Raw genomic sequence first — 21862 nt, forward strand, 5'->3', positions numbered from 1 at the left:
ATGTTTTTCGCAATGTGTCCCGTCCCGTTTTCCACTATGTGTCTCCTTGCCATTTCCCGCTCCGACTCCCACTCTCGCTTTCTGCCACGCGGGTCGTCCCACATGACGTTTTAATTCCCACTTTTTTATTAACTATAAACGTAAATTAAACATTTTTTGTATTTGCTTACTGTTATTTACTACAAAAAGTAAGTGTGCCTATTTTCAGCTTTTTATCTTGAAATTGTATTAAATCCCATACAATCTTTCAACCCCCTTCGAAGGTTGAGGTTTAATTTTCAGAAAAATCTAAAACACCTATTCATTGTTGTAAATAACCAAAATCCAAATTTTCCATTCATTAACTTCAACGGTGAATAACTTTCATATCAATAGTTTTTCACCTCTTTTTCTTACTACAAAATTTTAAAGTAAATCGGCTCCGTGGATTGTTATTTTCATTTTCTTACAGGACCCTCCTCATTTTCCGGGATGAAATGTCTATAAGATGTTAACCCGAGATTCCAAGGTATTTTTGATTCTATATTAGTTTTTCAATTATCCTACGGGAACCTGAGCATTTACCGGGATGAAATGTATCTAAAATGTTAGCCCGGTATATAAGGAACTACATACCAAATTTCAAGCAAACCGGTCGATGTGTGTCAATCGAGTGATGCGCGTTCAGACAGATAGAAAGAAAAACATACAGACAAAAAATTCCAAAACTATATTTTCGTCATCTATTTCAGTAACTAAGTATATTCCATGAAAAATTAAAAAAAAATCCAATGTACAAATTTGGCCTTTCTTAAATTTTATTATATGTATTGATGATGATTAAATGATATTGATGATATTGATTGATGTCTACAAATCAACTTGGGGGGAAAAATACATTTTTTTAAATGTACCTATGTATGTTTGTAACGCAATAACTTTCGAACTGTTGGTCTGTTTTTGATGAAATTTAAAAGGTATGTAGGATCTATCAATAGAATTTTTAAGTTCGTGGGGTCAATAAAAAACATACATACATACAAAAAATGTATTTTTGCCCCAAGTAGAATGTTAGACCTCACTCGCTTCGCTGGCTCGGTCAATTATCACAGGTTGCCCCGCAATAGAAACAGAGGTGCAATGGAATTAGTAGGTACTGAATATAAGTATTTGTTATATCCATTATTAAGTATTAAATTCATTGGTATGTATTCAACACATTCAAATGATTTTTCTAGCGAAGTGCTAGCAACACCGGTACGGTTGGTATTACTACAAATACAACGTCATTCATCCATTCGCGTTTGCGTTGCTATGTTGGCTGCATTGTAGTGCTAATGCCCGCTCAGTCACGAGTGCGCCAGAAGGATTGCATTTGAAACAGGTGTTTTATCTGAATTAATTTACTGATTATTTGTGTGGCCAATCTAATAACAGGTGAGTGACCTTTCCTATTAAGTTATTATTAGTAATGACCTTTGTGTTTCCAACGTTTATTTGATAAGTGTAATAAATGCATTGTAAAAAAAAAACTTGCGCCGGCCGCGCGCCTTGAATCGCGAATTTTTCGCAAAACAGGTTCCACAGTTTGTTTAAACTTTTCGATTTTTACTGCACCACGCGTCGTGTCTTGCCGTTAAGCGGTCTTAAAACATAATGATTAATGCATTTTCTCCATACCATTAACATAAATTTACCTACATTTTTCTCGATCGTTTCCTATTTAGCTATTCACATATGTACCTATTGTGAATCGTGAAGTTATCGGAAATTATTGTTTTAATTAGTTCTATTGTTTTAAGAGAACAGTCGCCGTGATTATTTTAGTGTGCTTAATGTTCTTATAAGAATCTCATTATGAATTGTAGGTACCTACGATATTTCGAGCTGATCGCGTGACAATCTTTTAAAACATTTTGATTTATTAAAATTCGCACACGAGTTAACTAGGTACATATTTCTTTAGGGTTCCGTAACAAAAGCCTAGAACGGGACCCTATGTCTAAGACTGTCCGTTCGTCTATCATTAGTCTGTAGTTAGCTAGCTATCTTTCTCATAGTGATACCTAGTTAGACAGTTGAAATTTGCACTCATGATAGACCTACCTATTTCTATTGCCGCTACCTATAACAAAAAATACAAAGAAACAACCCTTATCCTTATTCTTACAATATTATTTTTACGTTACTTATTTACAATATTTTCAACAATACATAGGTACCTCGTGTGATTTCCTGAGGAAGGTTTAGGTGTACCTACGTATAATTTATTGTTCTAACCGAGCGAACAGACAGGAAGATTAACGATTTCGCGATATCGCTGTGCACCGTATTCGTTGACGACCTCGGTTATAGGTACTGCACCACCTTATCATGCAGTGCACCACCACTGCATCATGACCCGATGGAAAACGATATTTTTCTGATTGGCCCGGGTCTTGGATGTTTATTTTGATGTGTATTTGCTATAAAATATAGTATCGTTGAGTTAGTATCAATAACACAAGTCTCGAACTTACTTTGGGGCTAGCTCAATCTGTGTGATTTTGTCCTAATATACCTATTTATATTTGTCCGGGCCCAGAGCAGTAATTGGAAACACGCGAGTATGAGAGAGAGAGAGACTAACCTTTTGTCCTGCTCAATCATAAACTTTAGCTCGTGTAAATTAATTAATCACATGTAAGGTAGGTAGGTACCTACCTACTTATCAAAGGAGGGTAATGTTTGTGATATGTTTATTAGTTTCTTATCTAGTACCACCACAAACTTTATAGGTATAATATTGTGTCTTCCTGCTATATTACTTCTTAACTCAGGAATTTAGCTACCTAACACCAACCCTCTTCGAGAATGCTGTTGCTGAAAAAAGTGCAATAATATCTATACAATATTTAAAAGGTTTTAATGAAAATAAACCGTGTTTACTTACTTGACACTTGTGTGTTAAGTGTTACTTAAAGTGGGTGTGTGTTTACTTTATAAATCGTAATCAATGAACATAAAAATAAATGTAACGACTCTATTTTGAACTATCTACAATATTATAATGACCGCGCGGCCGCAGCGGTCGAAACGCTCTGAGAAACACCCCTTGACCATTCCGCAAAGTGCATCATACGGCTTTAGCGATCAAAATTTATTTGGCACTAATATTAACACATCATTTTATCATACAATAGTCTTCCTGCGATTGTTTACATACAGACAGACGTACATAAACCATTGTGGTGTCCTAATGAATTCATAATAAACACTGATCTCAAATGTACTTGACTAAATGCAATGATCTATGCAACAAGTGCCACTGAAATTTTAATTCGCAAAATATATCGTTTTGTACACATACTATATACATACATATACATACTTCTGGAATAATAGGAACCGAATGAATTTCTTTCGGCACTTCTCAGCAGTGGTCGTTCCAAAATGCCAGTAGTTTGTAGCTTTTTGAGTATTCACTATATAGTATAAAATAAAATAAAGTCGCTTTCCGCTGTCTGTCTCTCTCTATTTATGCTTAGATCTTTAAAACTACGCAATGGGTTTTGATGCAAGTTTTTTAAATAGATAATACCTATGATTCCTGAGGAAGGTATGTATATAATTTATTATAGTTTTACTCGAGCGTAGCCGGGACGGGCGGCTTTTCAGAAACCTATAGGTTACCAGGATGTGCCATTCGTTAGACCTTGCATCCAACTCAATAAATGCCAAATAACTATGGCAGTACAATACATAATTTCTCATTTATCATATTGTTTACTTAATCGAAAACATTGACCGATTTATCGTCAGTAACATGTAAGACAATGCACTGTGGTATAATGTGATACCAGCTGCGCGACCCGGGGCTACGCTCCCGTGCGAATTTCGGTATAAAAATTTACCCTATGTGTTATTCCAGGTTTTATTCTACCCGTGTGCCAAATTTCATAACAATCCGTCCAGTAGATTTTGCGTGAAAGAGTAACAAACACACATAGGTATATCTTCACAAATTTTCGCATTTTATAATATTAGTAGACAAAAAATCATGTTCGTGCAGTAATCCGTTGAGGAGTCCTCAAGTCTGGAACCGGTCCTGGGTGCATCGTTAGGTCATGCTGGTCGTAACAATGCATTGTCATCCATACTAAACGTGGGTACAAAATTTTAGCTCAAATTGTTATATCTGCTTCAAACTTGAGACAGGGACATAATTAATTTATATTTAAAGTGAATAAGTAACTACATCCTAACATATTATAAAACAAATTCTTCTAGCATCTGTCTGTTCGCGTTAAACTCAAAAACTGACTACACGGATTTTTATGTTGTTTTGACCGCAATAGATATAGTGATTTCTGAGGAAGGTTTAGGATTATAATTTATTATATTTTGACCCGAGCGAAGCCGGGACGGGCCGCTAGTTCTATGTAAATATTTCAAGCGTTCCTGTATCCGTTTTGACAAATGACAAAAATTCTGCTGTAAATCAGGTTTATAGGAGCCCCCCGAATATATTTTTTAAATTCTGTTTTTTAGTACTTGTTGTTCAAGCGTCAAAAGCAATACATTTTCTGTGTACATTTCAACTGGTGCAACCAACCAACCACGGTTCATGACATATAGCCTGGTAACAGACGGACGAACGCACAGCGAAGTCTTAGTAATATTGTTCAGTTTAACCCTTTGGTTTTGGAACCATAAAAAGCGACACTTTCCCTTATATAATTTCATTTGTAAATTCTTGTCATTAAACGGCTACGTCAATTGGAGTCATTGGTTACTCACAAATTCCAAATAGGAGAAAGTACCTGTACGGATAAAGTGAGAGGAGAGAATCTTTGTTTTCTCTCGTTTGGTGTTGATGTTTTGGTTGGCTCTACACAGTGTTGCCAGAATTTTTATTATTAGGAGTTATTTCGTCAAAGGCGGGACATGATGGAAAAAGACGTACATTAATATAGTTAAATATGTTTTAAATGAGAAAACACAATAGCTAAATTTTATTGAAAAACTTTGTGCGAAAGTATGAAGATTTCGATGATTTTGTGTCGCTTCTGACTGCAAATCCAATAAAGCGCTCTCGCTTTGACAGAGCTGTCAAAGCGAGACAGTAAATTCTGGAGTCAAGAATCGCGACGTCTGTCTCCAAATCATCTTGTAGCTTTCGTGCCGTGTGGTTATGACTTCTGAATTAATTATAATTATTTGTTTACGCTATATAATGATATGCGTCGCGATTGGGTCGTTGACCTTATGATTAAGACATGTATTTATTTTCTTTGTAAACAACTTTTTGCCTATTCTTATTGACATTGCATGCTTAAAGTGACGTTTAATTAGTTCCTTTTGACGTTTCTTCTCGCGTCGATGCGACATGCTAGTAGTTTGTAGCTTTTGAGGATTAAAGTTTGACGTGTAGACAGACGTACGTGTGTAGCGGGAGCTAGGTGATTATGCTCGACCGCCACAAAGGAAAGACCTTCCCGCCAGGCTAGGTGTTGCGCCTGGGGAACCGCACGGCTTCATGAATCTTTCTATTTATATATATATATAAATACCTATAACTATTATGTCTGACTTTGATAATATTTTTTACATTATACTAAGTACAAATAAAAGCACTGAAAAGAAATTAAAAGTATATATATATAATATTATCAATAATAAATAGAAATTATTTAAAAATAAATATAATAAAATAAGAATGCCAGTCCCTGACCTTGATGTAGCGTGTCCAGAAGGCGTAGTGTAGCGTTGAATAGCAATGCTTAATCTTTATTATGTAATACTTTTAATATACTCGAAGATTCTACCTATAAGCGATATGGTAGCAAACTATATCAATTCTATCAATAAACCCACTGTGCAGCTAAACGTGGCCTATAGTTTGGCTCTATCTACCCCGCATCTGTATCTTTCTCAATACAACTCAAAACATTTTATTCCCATTCATATCCCAATCCCAACTAATATTATAAATGCGAAAATAAGTTTGTTTGTTACCTCTTCATGCATTATCTACTGGACCGATTGTTATGCAATTTGGTACGCGGGTAGAATATAACCTGCAATAACACATAAGGTACCTTTTATCCCAGAATTCCCACGGGAGGGAATTCCCGGGGCGCAGAAGTTCTCAGGCACAATGTTTGGTACAATATGAACAATCATAGTTTCTTATTTCTTCCTCAGCGAGTCCGTACGCTTTCCAACATATTCTCCACGATATTCACTTCACACTATATTCCGCATTAGTTGTCAGAACATTGTCACGCATATCATCATGTGCGTGTGGTGTGAGGGCCCACTTCTTGAAATTCTACGAAATTATGCTTGGGATTTAGTGAACATTCCAAAAGAATTGTTAAATTTGGAACTTGACGATAATCAAGCCAGCATTTCGGTTTGCCCCTTTTACCAGCTGCAAATACATACAATTGAGGTTGTAGAGTTTGTTGGTAGTAGTGGAGCTGATAGTTATGGTTTGCAGGAGGAATACATCAACAAACAAACCAATACATAAGGTTTTTGTTACACTTCTAGCAGATAAATTTACGTTATGTAAAATGTTTAAGTTTAATAAATAAATCACAGTAGTAAAGTATATTGCGAAAATATGTACAGTAAGACTGTACAGAGGTATTCCTCGAAGCGCACCAAAAAAGTGCGCTTCAAGGAATACAAAACATATTGAAATTTAGTTCTTCACAGTGCACCCACGTTTAAAAATAAAACAATGAAGGGTCATGAAGATGATACATTATATCAAAAATTTTTTCACCCTACTGAGGGAATGGTTCTATTGCAATAGTGTGGTGTATTAGAAAGCTATTATATTCTCTGTCCATCCAATAAGACTTTTACATATTTAGTTCTCATTCTCACGGACGTGTTATCATAATTTATCAGTGTTTATCTTGAGATAGGGCTTGAGAAAAACATATCTTGATGTATTGAATGCATAACGTTACATAAATTCTACCAATATACACCATGGCCAATTTTATCCCCGCATATTGTGATCTTTGCTTTTTATCCGGGGATATGACGTCGCGAACACCGGAGTTAGCGTAAAAATAACCCCGATCTAAAGTAGGATCAGGCCATATCTTCCAGTGAATGTCGTACAAGGCGACTAAAGGACATATACTGTTCTCACCGTATGTGCACCGTGGCTTGCTTGCCTATCTTTCCTATGAGCGGATAGGCAACAGCAGTATTCTCAAAGAGGATTGACGACAGGCAGGCGGACAGTTGTAAAATTATAGCCAAATCTTTAACATTTTCAGTTTTAATTTATCGCTGTCCCTGGGCTTCGTGGCGCCATAGACCCGAATGTAGTCAAATCTTTAAAATTTTATGGTTTCATTACGCGATGCCTGGGATTTGGGGCGTCACAACTCCGAATGTAACTGGGAACACGTGAATCGGACAGATATCATATTTATGGAAGCGCCACAAGGTATATAACATATATGTATACCCTGTAGCGTACACAACCTTGGATGGAATGACAATTGAGCCGTGGTGGTCCCAGGTTTGAATCCTACTCGTGCGTATAGTAAGTTTTCGTAGACACTTGCTTTCTGTAAATGATAAAATCATGACGAAACCACACTGGTTTGCTAATCAGTTCACTTTTGTTTCTAGAGTTGTAAATTTTTATTTCGTGAAGACATAGTGGAAACTCAACCGTGGCGTGTGGTTCCGCCCTAGAATAGGACCACTCCATATCCTCGCGTGGATATCTTTCGAGGCGTCAACTGATAGGCAACAATAGCATACCCAAGGAGGGTTAACGTCAGATAGGCGGCCGGTTGTGAAATCAGCCAAATCTTCCAAAGTTTTCAAGTTTATTTTTTCGCTGTTCCTGGGCTTCGTGGCGTCATAACCCCGAATGTATAAGATGAATGAGTGATAGTGGAAACGCACCTTCATTTTTAATCAATCTGTGGTAGGAAAAAGGGGCGGAAATTTGTAATTCAGCAAGTGCGCGCTATTGATTTGCCCTGTCGATATCCATACTAATATTATAAATGCGAGTCTGTCTGTCTTTTCCACTTTCACGGCTAAATCGCTGGACCAATTTTAATGAAATTTGGTTTGCATATAGTTAAAGACCCCCCGTTCCCCCGTTTAAACATAGGCTACATTTTTTTCCAAAAGTCAACCCCCAAACGAGTATAAGGGGAGGTGAAAGTTTGTATAAAAATAGTCTGTTCCGCTTTCGCAGATAAAATTACGCGGGCGAAGCCGCGGCCAAGAGCTAGTAGATTATAAATCTATGATTTGACCTGTCTTCCTCACCTATCAAGTGTGTTGTTATAACACACAGTCGCCTAAAGGCACCTAACATGCATTTGCAAATGAAAAATAAAACTAATAATGAATTATGATTTTCAGTACAAGATGATAACGGCGGTCAACGAATTTCTAGATGATCTTCGGTGAGTGCATTTTGTATGCGCTTGCGATTCAATTCATTTATGTATATAAATATAGCTTTTTACATTGCGATGAATGCACGCTAAACTAACAAATAAATCTCTCACCCTTAACCCATACCCTTTTTTTCTGACGTGGAAGCGTTTGAAATTAGAATTGAAGTTCTTATTTCAAACGTAAAAATATTAAAAATAATTATACTTTACTAACACTGGCCGTTAGAGTTTTTATGTCCTGGGTCGTGGTAATAAGAGCGAGTTCGCAATGAATTTGTGTAGATAATGCTATGCTGACTGCATAAAAAAGGGAGGATTGGGAATTAACCTAGTTAAAAGCCAATGGGAAAAATTGAAGTTTTCTTAACGCCCATTTTGTATATAAAAATGTGAAATTGAAAATATGTCAACACTACCTCCATACAAAGACTCAAATGTATCGTTTTCTTCCTTCATAGTCGTATTCCTCATGGCTGAGGGTCGTGGTTATTACGTGGAATTAAACACACATAACACCTTTCTTGGCATTAGTAATGGAGTGGTTTGCCATTGCCTTCTCTATTTCACACACAAATTAATATAATCAAACAGTGTGGTTTCCTAACGATGTTTTCCTTCACCGGAAGCAAGTGGTGGTCGATGAAAACTACTATACATGAGTCAGATTGGTATACAAACGCATGTGGCACGAGTAGGATTCGAACCTGGGACCTTTCGATCCACAGGCGGGCGTCTTGACCATTAAACACCCACCACACCGTTTTCACTCGACCAAAATTGCCAGCGAAAATAATAATGCAATGAAACAGCCATAATATTATGCCAGTCATAAGTTTTACGATGAAGAAAGTGTGAAAGTTGTATAAGTAACTACAATTACTACCGTTCGATGGGAATTTGGACAAATAACTGCTGTGCCGCAACAAATTCAAAATTTTTTATTCAACTTAGGATGATATACATAATTTACGTCAATTTACTTAAAACTACAGTCTACCGCCGACTGCCAGCGCAGGTGAAGAAGAAGCGGCGCAACAAACTTCACCGTCAAGTCTTTTCTCCAAGGACGTCAATTTTAACAATAATATGGACCTATAAAATACCAGTACTAACCTCTGTGCTCGGGGCTTCGCTCCTGTAGGAATATAGGGATTTAAATGTACATGTTCTCTGCCCCTTTCTCCATATCTAATGAGCTGTCGGGAAACTAGCATTCTCAAGGAAGATTGACGTAAAATCACAGCTGATTATTAATTTTTACGATGGCATCGAAGCGTCATAGCCCCGGCCCGATATAACCAGAAACACACATAGATGAGACAGATAAAGAATAGTGTTCATAATATAGAAAAATAAACGACCTTCTCGTAAAGTAACCCTCTAATAATTAATTGCTTACTGTATCGAGACATTTTCTATAAATACATTGCGCAACCTTTTGTTCAATGAACCGGAAGGTTCTAGAATATACACATAAAATCTACGTATAGGTAATTTTGTGACGTCATCACATACAAAGAAGATCGAGCTATATGTGCCGGGCTCTGAACACTACACTAGAGTTCAGAGTTCGATCCCTCGTTAGGTCAAGATGGAAATATTTTTTCAAATTTTTGGGACTTCAAACGTTTATCTATATATTATTTTGTTTATCTATATAATACTAGATGTTGCCCGGGGCTTCGCTCCCGTGGGAATTTTGAGATAAAATATAGCCTATAGCAATCTTGAATAATGTACCTTTCTAATGGTGAATGAATCTTTGTTATTCAGTAGTTTCAGAGATTACCCGCCAATAACTCATCGTGTTTCCGTTTCTACATGTTATATAACCATTACTTCCCTCAATATACGGCCGTAAATATTAGCTATCAAAGGCGATAATGCTCTGTCGTGACTACACTAATTTTAGCACAATTTACACTATCCATCATGTCACGTCTCTGAAGTAATTGTTCTTGAAAATTCCACTAGATAACATGGCAGTTTACTGCCAACGTGTCCTATACGTTATTTTATGAAAATGTTTAAAAAGTTAAGATTCTAAACTCAAAATTGTGACGAAAACAACACGAGCTTTGTTTTCGTGAGATTCTAAATAGAAAAAATTCAGTGTTCGAACGATTCCAAATTCAAAGTGTTGTGGCGTTCTTGATTTTATATGTGCTGGTGTTGTCAGTGTTAAGATTATTTGATTTTTTTTGTTTATGGCAAGAACATTAGAGGAATTTATAATCTTGCAGAGAATATCTTTGAGATATCTCATCGCGAGGGAATCGAAGCTCCTTTCACTAGGAAAGAGGCCGATGAATAAAAAAATCGCGAAAGCCGTTGAAAATCATCAAGAAAATAATGTGTGGACTTGTTTTTTGGACTCTCTGAACGAGGATTTGACGAGGAATATCAACGTTTTCGAGTGGAAACTCGGGGAAGAAGAAGCAGTCGAACTTAAACCAAGAACCTATAGGCTTGATTCGACTTCCCGTGATATTTTACTGCATTACAAAATGCCTTTGTAAGTGTTTTTTGCTTTTTCAAGTCCTTCCGGAGTGTTAAGACGTAAAATACAATATCTTCTAGAAACATTAGTTACGGTTATGATCGGCAATTTCTTTAGGTAATTTTGTGTATGGGTGTGTGTGTGTATCTTAAAAAGGTAGGTACAAAGTTGATTATAGCATAACCCATTAATGTTAATATCTCAGTTGACCACCCAGGACAGAAATGAGGGTACCAAAAAAGACAAAATCAAATACGGAAAAGTTGACTTTACATAAGGTGGTTCTCTAAGCGTTTCGACCGCGCTGTTACACGATCCGTCAATTTTCTTGAGGATGGAATCATTTCCAAAATCAATCATTCATAAAATTGACATTTATTGACATAGTATTATAGATTAATTATTTTAAAGTCAGGTAGTAAAATTAATTCTTGTCTTTGTTAAAATTTGGAAAATTGTAATCTCTCTAAGAAGCATCTGCTCTTACTCAGGAAGCCATACCTAATAAAAAAACAAGCTCGTAGGTATGCGAGATTCAAATTTTCCTGTTCCAAATTCATAACTTACTTACTGACATTTTCTTTTTTATTGACAGGTCTGATTTCGTCTTCTAGATAATGGCCAGTTACATAGCCCGTAAAAAAACACGCCAATGGCCATAGACTTAGATATTCTGTGTCAATGGCCTTGCACTGCATTAGTTACCTAAATACCTATGTAAAGCTTTGAAGTCTAAATAGGTAGCTTCGCGAAATTAACATTCCGTTCCATGTCAATTAGAAAACTAAATTAAATACCACAAATTCTTCGAATCATTTACTAAAACATCTTTTTCTTATCACAGTATAAAAAATGCATACAGTTGTCCATATTTTTAATATGGCAGCTGTCGGGAGCGACTAATAGAAATCGATCGACATCGATTAATTTCCTTAGGACCGAGACCCTTCCGCATCGTCTAACCCCCACGACACGATTCCCTCAGGTTATGGCCGTTATGGGCCCAGGGTGTTTAGTTTATTATGTCCTATTAATAATTTAAAGTTTTTTTTTGTATATTTGTACCGTACGTAGCAAGAAGTTTTTTTTACGAATAATTGAAGAATCATTGACGATAGATCACGCGACAATTCGCACTAAGTTCCTATCGTGATGCCTCGTCGTAAGTGCAGGCGCAGCATATAAAGATTCACAATACAATAATTTGTAACGCCGCGATGAATCACATACATTCGACATTTCTACACGGTTTTGTGTATATCATTGATTGATATACCTATTCAATATTCGTGGTTAATTATGAGTCAGGTGATTCACTTCCTCTACTGGTATTTTTCTCTGCTAAGTCATACATACGCTTGATTGCAGAAAAGTCTCTCCAAATGAACGATAAGAACGAACAAATACTCTTTAGACTTGTTATTACCCGACTGCAAAGGAAGGGTATTGTTTTTCGCGCGTATCTTGTTGCCCGGGGCTTCGCTCCCGTGGTAATTTTGAGATAAAACATAGCCTATAGGTACATTATCCAAGATGGATAATGTACCTTTCTAATGATGAAAGAATTTTTGAAATCGGTTCGGTAGTTTCGGAGATTACCCGCCTCAAACATACAAACTCACAAACGCTCTTTATAATAATTGTATAGATTACCTCATATCTCCAAAACCTGTGAAGGGATTTACACAATTTTGGTATCGTTACATTCGTCTTAGCTTCCCGAGTGTTCTTAGAAGAGTTAAAACACAACTGATTTGACTAGTAGGAAAATAATTAGGATTATTTTTTGGAAAATAATTAACTAACCTACTGACTATCCTATGGGTGCCAGAAGGGTAAAGACGCAGAGGAAGACCGCGAAAGAGTTGGCGGGACGATATTGATAGGTTCCTGCGGGGGTAGTAACAGCAACAGGCCCTCGACAGGGTTTAGTGGAAGAAGGAAGGGGAGGCCTTCGCCCAGCAGTGGGACACGACAGGATATATGATATGAGATAATTGCATGATTATTTTATTTTTATTACTTGTGTTGATGTGTCCCCAGTAGGCAAACTGTTAGCGGCCGACAACGTACGTACAGTGAGCGCAGATCTAGCAAACTGTGGATACTTCATTTCAAATAATAGGCAAACTGTTAGCGGCCGATTGAGTTTGCGGCGTTTCGATCCAGAACCAAAATGGCGGCCGTCAGCGCAGGTTCAATTAAGAGATGCGCTGACGGCCGCCATTTTGGTACTGGATCGAAACGCCGCAAACTCAATCGGCCGCTAACAGTTTGCCCTGGGGACACAGTCTCTGTGGACCTATTTTATAATTTCGCATGCTTGCAACAACAATTTATTTTAGTGTGCAAATAAAGTATTTCCTTTAAATAAAACCAGTTAGAGTTTTCTCTAGAGAAGAGAGAGAGAAGAGAAGAGTTCTAAGAATGTCTGATAACGTTTCAGAGCCCTTAAGTTTCTTGTCACTATCAATGAATAGTATCAATTTATCTTATCCTGTGTTATAATATTTCTCTTACGAAACTATCATCGCCAATAATCGTACAGTCGTCGACATAATAACATACATAAATCTGATTTTGTATGTGTATAGGTACTAAATTTGTCGCGTCTGTCTGTATGAACGCGTTACTCAGACACTACCGGACGGATTTTTGTACGGTTTTCGCCAATACATAGGGTGGTTCCTGAGGAAAGTTTAGTTGTATAATTTGTGTATGTTGTTACCCGAGCGAAGCCGGGACGGACCGCTAGTAAATAAACAAACGGAAAACAAATCTCGTCAAGGGATGTAAATTCTGTTCTAGAATGAGACCATATCAGATCCTGCCGTGGACATCGTGAAGTATGGCCAGTATGGGATAAAAATCTTAGGCAACAACAGCATTCCTAAACAACTGGAGATTTTTACCACCAATCCTGTGACCGATTATTTTGAAAGCTGCTGACTCATTCCGATGGGTTATTAGTTTAATAGAATGTTTAGGAACTGATGAGTTAAATATTAGTTTTTTTTTTTTACTAGGAAGATACATAATATTCGGACTGTACCATTAGATAAATTATCTTATCACCATTATCATCAGATAGTGACAAAAACTTAGTTTTAGTTTTTATTTCGCCGTGGCGAACAGTTTTTCGGATTCCCTTTCAATTTGGTGAGTTATATGTCTGGATTTATTTCTCTTATCTCTATTATCCTCCAAGTGTTTCTAGTTTCCTACGCGGCTGTGATGCCTCGAAGCACAGGATCCGCGCGTATACACTTTATTTTTTACGCCATTTTTCAATTCGCGCACAAATCTGTTTTATTCTGGGGCTTAAATATTCTACGGAAACATATATCAATGTTTTCACTAGAATATCTCAATGGCACGCCGTAAACACTAGCTGCGCCCCGGGCCTTCGCTCCCGTGGGAATTTCGGGATAAAAGTGCCCTATGTGTTATTCCAGGTTATATTCTACCCGTGTACCAAATTTCATAACAGACCACTAGATTTTGCGTGAAAGACCTTCACCTTTATAATATTAGTACGATTTTTTTGTATGCAGTATATTTTATTTTGTATGTATGCATGCAGCAAGTGGTCAGTACAAGGTACTGTGGGCAGTTGTTATACAATTATTTACTGTACAATTATTTGTGGTATGTAAAGATCGCCTTATCATTGAAAAGTCTTAATACTTTGGTATTAGGCTAATCAATCATAAATGCTGATTACAGTGTAGGTACATTAAATATTACAGTCTATCAAGAAAGTGGTGAAATTGAATGTCGGCGCTGTCTCCTGTTGGCTGGCAACACTGGGTGTTTATCAACCGATCTTGATCATTCTATTTAATATTGCAATGGCAATAAATGTAGTTTGTCAAAAAATCGTTTCTTTAGGTACTTTCTTGTTAACTCACAGATGTAATGTTCCTATTACATTTAAATATTATTATATCTGTGGACAGACTGTAGTATTCTATCTATACTATTATTATAATGAGGTAAGCGTTTGTGAGTTTGTATGTTTGTATCTCTGAAACTACCGAACCGATTTCAAAAATTTTTTCACCATTAGAAAGGATCATTTTCACATTATCCAAAATTGCTATAGGCTAGATTTTATCTCAAAATTCCCACGGGAGCGAAGTCCCGGGCAAGTCCATCATTATGTAATGTTCTTATATCTGTGTTTTCTATCTATACTGTTTACATTCATACTTCTTCTAAAGAACAATGATATTCCAGAAAAAAAAACAATATACAAAAAACCGTAGATAATATTTAAAAAATCTAATTGATTTATCTGTCAGATAGTTATAAATACTAATAAAACATTGGCCAGTAAGCGTTAAAATCAGATATTATTGAAAAAAACGTGCTCCAATTATAATACTAATATATGTATAATGAATATTGTATGTTGCGTTGGACGCAACCATGTTTTTTATAAGTAGATATAGTACATATCAGATTGGTCTGGTGCGAACAGCGGGTTCCCCTGTGATACATATAAGGAGGTAAATTCATTAAATACATATAATAGGACTACTTCATACTTTATGTTATTAGAAAATAAAAAATATATATGTATAAGTGATGCGATCAGCTTTTCTGGTTACCTATGTACGCGCGAGGCCCTTCTGGTTATGTATGTGTACTTTTAGAGATACACGAACTTTTGTAATTCCTTTCAACAAAAATATTCAAACACTTTCCTTACGTATATAATATATTCCTTACGTAAAATGACCAATTTGTTTTTCTATTCCAGTGGAGGAAGAATGACCGAGGCGCCGATTGTAAAAGTCGAGCAAGGGGAGCTGCAAGGCTGCGTGGTGACCAGCCCTTCTGGGAAGGCCTTCTACAGCTTCCAGGGTATACCTTATGCGAAGCCTCCTTTGGGATCTCTTAGGTTTAAAGTAAGTACCATTTTGTTTGTTTGTAATAACTTTATTGCACGAAAGTATAATTAAATAAAATTAATACAAGAAATTCACATGTACAACGGCGGACAACGCCGTGGTTCCGCCCTAGAATAGGACCACTTCTTATCCTTCCGTAGATGTTGTACGAGGCGACTAAGGGACATAGCCCTTGTCAGCATTCCCGAAGAGGGTTGTCGGTTAGGTTGGTCAGCTAGGTTCATTGTAAAATAACAACACGCTGACTCCGGACTTCACAGCACAGAATGATGAAGGTGAAGAGAGAGAGAGAGAGAGAGAGAACTATAAAAGTCTTATAAACGTATTGTTTGCCCGAGATGTCTGCATTTCGGTTGTAAATCCTATGCACCAGTGATAAGACGCTGTGTAATGATAAGCGATTCTATTGTGGGACGACCTTGAGTATATTTTTTTCTTAGCAAATACGGCTTATATTCTTTTTGCAACATTTTCGAAACCCGCCATCATTACGAGTATGTCCCTCATTTGTCCATGTTCTCACTCAATTGGCTAATTCCCGACGAGTCTACAGATACTTTTTCTAATATATCAAAAATAGGAGCTTTTGTATGACGTAACGATTTTTTAAGTTACAATGCATTCATAATATACTTTAAAGTGAACAAAAAATAAAAATAAAAAATTACTTAATTAATAAAACTGATCAATGAAAATTATATTTAATTATTGTGTTTGGTTATTTAAATACCTTTATTAATGTTGTCTGTCAAATAGTAGTTGACTGATAGCTATAGATTTCTCAGTCTACGTATCGCAAATCCCAACTTCTCAAAATATTAAAAATGCGAAAGTATGTTTGTTATCTCTTCACGCATTATCATACTGGACAGATTGTTATGGAATTTGGTACACGGGTAGAAAATAACCTGGAATAACACATAGGGTACTTTTTATCGCGAAATTCCTACGGAGCGCAACTAGTTCAGTATAATCACAAAGTTGAAGCATGAAGTTATTATAAAAATTAACTCTCCTGTAGCCAAGACAAATATTATTTCAAAAAACTGCAGAGAAAATGACGTGTTTGTGTTTGATAGCACACTTGATAGCAGTTATCTTGGCAAGCGAGATAGCTCCGTGAGCTGAGATGCGCCGGCGCAAATGTTCTAAAGCGGAAAATCAACGTTATGGCTTTTTTTTTTGATGAAATTTTTTAATGATCCGTGTCAATAACATAGGCTACCACGGGCAGAGCTGCGGCAACAGCTAGCGTATTGTTGAGACATATTGTTCAATGTAACAATAAACATAATAACATGATGCAACTGTTGGTAATAGATAAAGATGACAAAACATATACCTAATAGTGTTTATCCTACGTGTGTTTTGTACTTAGTGATGCACGCTAATGAATTTTGCCAATAAATTATAATTTGACTGAAACTGGATGTAGGTATGTTTCCATTTAATGCTGAAGTCAAATTCGAAGCATTATGGTTCAGAAATTAGATTTCACAGGCACTTTTTCACGTAATTTTAAATTATATAGCACTAACTGCGCCTCGGGGCTTCGCTCCCGTAGGAATTTGGGGATAAAAGTACCCTAATTGTTATTCCAGGTTATATTGTGCCCGTATATCAAATTACATAACAATCCGTCCAGTAGATTGCGTGAAAGAGTAACAAACATACACACATACATCCTCACAATCTTTCGCATTTATAATATTCGTGCATACGTTGTAATAATTTTTATATATATAGTCCTGTAAATCTACTATACTATGTTATAATATGATATTCCTGTAACGCTATATTTATATTTACAGGCACCACAACCACCCGAATCGTGGGAAGGCGTTCGCGATGCCACTTCAGAAGGAAACATAAGCGCTCAAATCGACCCGCAAACAAAACAATACGTCGGCGATGAGAACTGCCTCTTCCTAAACATCTATACTAACAATTTAGACGGTTCTTTCCTACCCGTCATGCTTTACGTACACGGAGGTGGTTTTAGATTCGGGTCGGGATCTTCTAGCCTTTACGGTGGCGATTATCTAGTCGAGAAAGATGTTGTGGTTGTAACAATCAATTATCGTTGTGGTGCGCTAGGTTTCCTAAGTCTTAACACTGCCGAAGTGCCAGGTAACGCCGGTCTCAAAGATGTGGTGCAAGCTATAAGGTGGGTTAAAGAAAACATCCATAATTTCGGCGGGAATCCAGGAAATTTGACCGTTTTCGGGGAAAGCTGCGGCGGTGTAGCCACGTCCGTGTTGACGGCTAGTCCATTGACCAAGAATTTGATAAGCAAAGCGATTATACAATCTGGGACCGGATTGAACAGTTGGGCGTTCCAGAGGAATCCTGTGGAAAATGCCAGGAGTCTCGCTAAGAATTTGGGTTGTGACGCTGAAGATGTTAATGATATATTAGAGTTTCTTGCAACTACGCCTGTCAAAGATATAGTAGAAGCAAATGAAAGGATGCAACCGCCAGACAGCTTTTTCGAAAAAGGCTCTATACTTTTCGCTTTAGTGGTCGAAAAGGAGTTCCCTGATGTAGAAGCAGTGATAACTGAAGCCTTCATCGATGTCCTAACATCTGGTAGAACCGCTGAAATACCAATAATGATTGGAAGTACAGCTTTAGAGTTCACTTTCGAACGCACAAATGAAGATCTACAAAGTTTCATTCCAGACAATTTGCGTATAGAAAAAAATACACCAGAATCAGTCGCTATAGCTGATAGAATCAAATCTTTATATTTCAAAGGAAATCACACTGGAGTCGAGAGTCTTAATGAGTATTTCGAGCTTCTATCTGATAAATTAGTGAATATAGATACGCACAGATACGTGCAATACTTAGTTAAAGTATCAACAAAGCCGCTGTACTATTACAAGTTTGATTATGTGGGGGAGCTAAATTTGACTAAGAAGTTACTGTCGAGTTTGGGACTAAAACATGCAGGGCATATGGACGAGTTGGGGTATCTGTTCAAGAATGATCTTCAGAGCGACGTGGAGCCAACACAACAGGATCTGAGGATGAGGGAGCGGATGCTCAGTTTATGGACCAACTTTGCTAAGACTGGGTACGTTAAATGTGACATTAGTTATGTTCTCTTTCTTCTTATAGTTATTACTATTGGGGACTACTTTATTATTTACTAGCTGTTGCCCGTGGCTTCGCCCGCGTAAATTTTCCGGGATAAAAAAAGGATAAGAAGATTGGTTGAGTAGATAGAGCTTAATGAGGGAACAAACTTACTTTCGCATTTATAATATTAGTTAGGATTTCATAATTAATAATTTAAAGTCCTCTGACTCATGAATTGAGTCGACTTAATAGTCTTCTTTGTTCACTTTAGAATCAATTCACCCAATCATTCTAGTGGACTTACCTAGGTATTATAAACTTATTTTAAATGGTTCTGTTATCTCTTTACAGGAACCCAACCCCTGACGAAAACAAATACATTACAGTCGAATGGCTTCCAGTAAACAAAGATCACTTATACTACCTCAATCTAGGCGAAGAGCTATCCCTAGGGACCAATCCAGACAAGGAAAAGATGGAGTTCTGGGATGACCTCTACAACAAGCACTATAGGATCTGGGAACACCCTAAAACTAACAATGATGTTGATAGAAACGATGCTGGCGATGTTGCAGCAGTTGTTTACACTGAAACAGTTGTTGAACCAGTCGATGATCCACAATCACAAGTGGAGGCTGTTGTCATCGAGACCACAGTTGTAGAAGCGGTTGATACTAAAGAAAGTGAAGTTGTGGTCGTTGAAAGCGAACCGGAAATCGTTGGTGTGGTTGTTAATGAACAGCCAAATGTTGAACCAGCTAAAGTGGAAGAAAATAATGACGGCGCAGCGGTAGAAACAGCTTACGATCCACCGAAATTTGTAGAAAACGCGTACGATCCACCGAAAGTGGTAGAAACAGCGTACGAACCAGCCAAGAATGGAGACATTGAACATGTTAATGGAGACAGAAAAGTGAGAACGTCTAATGAGATCAAAATGGTACAAAATGCGAATGGCGTTCCGAAAGATGTGATCAGAGCGAATGATCCACCAGAAGACGATTTGCCCAAAAATATTGGAGTCAACAAATTTGTGAATTTCTTCGAATCACTTGGCGGTAAAAAGTGAGGCCATATCTTTACAGTATTTATTTGTTCATAAATGGTTAATGTATTTTCGATAACTAAGTGTCATTAGATAGAGGCATTCTGCGAAAAAGACGTTTTATGATTAGAGGACTTTTTGCGAAACAGACATTTTGCGCCTCAGCCAATGAAGGGCCTGGGAAAAGGTATCAATTAGTTTAGAATTTCAATTATTTAATTGGATTTTTGCAATTCCGCATTCAATTGAATATAATGTTTAATGCCATCTCTACACTGTCGCCGAACTGACACATGCAGAAGCGAATGTGTTAACATTGCGTAGTTAGTATGAGTGTTTGTATTTACCGCAATGAAAAACCAGCAATGTATACCGAATTCGCCAAAGTTTGGCAAACTGTTCGACGACAGTGTGGAGCCAGCATAAATTAGTTTCCATTAAATACAAGAGTTTTTTTTTCCAAAAACATGCTATAAGATAAAAATACAAGAGTTTGACGTATTGAAAATGTAATAACCATTTTTTACTAACTTTTAATTAAGTTTGTATAGAAGCGAACGGCAAAATTTGTAAATTGTATCGAATTTTATGTCAATGGACTTTTTATTTATTATTATTAGAAATTTCAGGTTTTTTTTTCAGTATTTATCCATTTATTTAGGAGAGTAATGTATAAAAAATCGTTAGTTTAAAAAAAATGTATGCACTCCATAAATTGACTTCCATTTTCTTATTAACATTAGAATTTATAAAATACCATATACATATCAATTTTCATTGTAATTTTAAAGTTTATAAATATAGATAATTTTTTCAATATACATATAAGGTGTAAATGTATATATTTTGGCATTTATGTGCACCAATTTAGGATTAATTTTCATATTTAACACCCACAAAAGTTTAAACTCCATTTCAAACCATATTTAAAAACATTAGTTTTATCATCGTGCATTTAAAATATACACATACAGATTTTTGGTGTAAAAAGTTGACTTTTGACATTCCACAAGGCCACTTTCTAATACAATACTAATAATATAATCTGACAGATAAAACTGACAGCTAAAATCAGACAGCCCTGTCCAACACTTGTGAAACACGATTACGTTATCTCTTCGATTAGGTATAGACTAAGCGGTGAAACAAGTCATTATTTAAAATTATAACTCATTTCGCGAGTCAGTTAAATGTCTGTCGAAGGTGTCAAAAATATAATTATTCGAATAATAACTTCGATATAAAACTATTAAGTGTAGATATGTGCCAACATGGAACTAGTGATAGTGATAATTTAAAAATTGTTATTAAATGTAACAATAGATGTGTATTTTTATATAATTGTACTTACGTAAATAAATTTATTTAAAAATTATTATTTGTGTTTTTGTGACATACGCACTGTAGATCCTTCACAGTGATACTATAAACCAGTACTTTTCTAGTGAACTATTTCAAATTATATCATTCAAAAATTATACTTCCACAAGCCAAATTCTATATTATATAGCGATTACTCAAAAAGCTACAAACTGCTGACATTCGGAACGACCACAGCTGAGAAGAAATGCAGAAAGATGTCTGTTGTACATGGATGTGTTATTAGTTTATATGTTACAATCATGTAATAGCAGCTTTATTAACAACAGTAATGTATTTGTGCCTATATTTTTCATAATAGGGTAGGTGCCTGTGTATAAAATTTAGTATATTTTTTTTCATTAAACTATAATCAAAACTTTTACTTTTGTGACGTCACTTGTGCCCACTGTCATAATACGAGCCCCTTATATAATTTTATTATTGTAGTGTAAGTATTTGACACATAGAAAATAGTATCTGATTTGACTTGATAGCAACTATAATACACTACTTTTGTTTCTCACGAGTTAGCTCGTTAGGT

The 21862-nt window shown here is 36.4% G+C and overlaps 1 protein-coding gene across 5 annotated transcripts; it reads left to right on the forward strand.

The window, feature by feature from the left end:
• The first annotated feature begins 1275 nt into the window (after positions 1 to 1275).
• Positions 1276 to 21334, forward strand: LOC128681835 (juvenile hormone esterase). Of its 5 annotated transcripts, XM_053766056.1 has the most exons (5): positions 1276 to 1416; positions 8377 to 8420; positions 15680 to 15827; positions 17642 to 18909; positions 19266 to 21334. In XM_053766056.1, the coding sequence occupies exons 2-5, from the start codon at positions 8383 to 8385 to the stop codon at positions 19981 to 19983; spliced, it is 2172 nt and encodes a 723-aa protein (XP_053622031.1). In that variant the 5' UTR covers positions 1276 to 1416; positions 8377 to 8382; the 3' UTR covers positions 19984 to 21334. The 5 variants fall into 5 exon arrangements, with proteins under 5 accessions (XP_053622031.1, XP_053622032.1, XP_053622029.1 ...); XM_053766057.2 differs by lacking the exon at positions 8377 to 8420 and having other exon boundaries at positions 1282 to 1416; XM_053766054.2 differs by lacking the exons at positions 1276 to 1416; positions 8377 to 8420 and adding an exon at positions 10452 to 10929.
• The last annotated feature ends 528 nt before the right edge of the window (positions 21335 to 21862 follow it).

The sequence above is a fragment of the Plodia interpunctella genome, chromosome 28 (assembly GCF_027563975.2).
Source record: "Plodia interpunctella isolate USDA-ARS_2022_Savannah chromosome 28, ilPloInte3.2, whole genome shotgun sequence".
Classification (NCBI taxonomy): Eukaryota; Metazoa; Arthropoda; class Insecta; order Lepidoptera; family Pyralidae; genus Plodia; species Plodia interpunctella.

Excerpts from the sequence above, each read along its gene's own strand:
- LOC128681835 (XM_053766054.2), top strand. The coding sequence starts at position 10,622 with ATGGCAAGAACATTAGAGGAATTTATAATCTTGCAGAGAATATCTTTG. Across the intron at positions 15,828-17,641 it reads TGGGATCTCTTAGGTTTAAA|GCACCACAACCACCCGAATC; the intron begins GTAAGTACCATT and ends TTATATTTACAG. Across the intron at positions 18,910-19,265 it reads ACCAACTTTGCTAAGACTGG|GAACCCAACCCCTGACGAAA; the intron begins GTACGTTAAATG and ends ATCTCTTTACAG.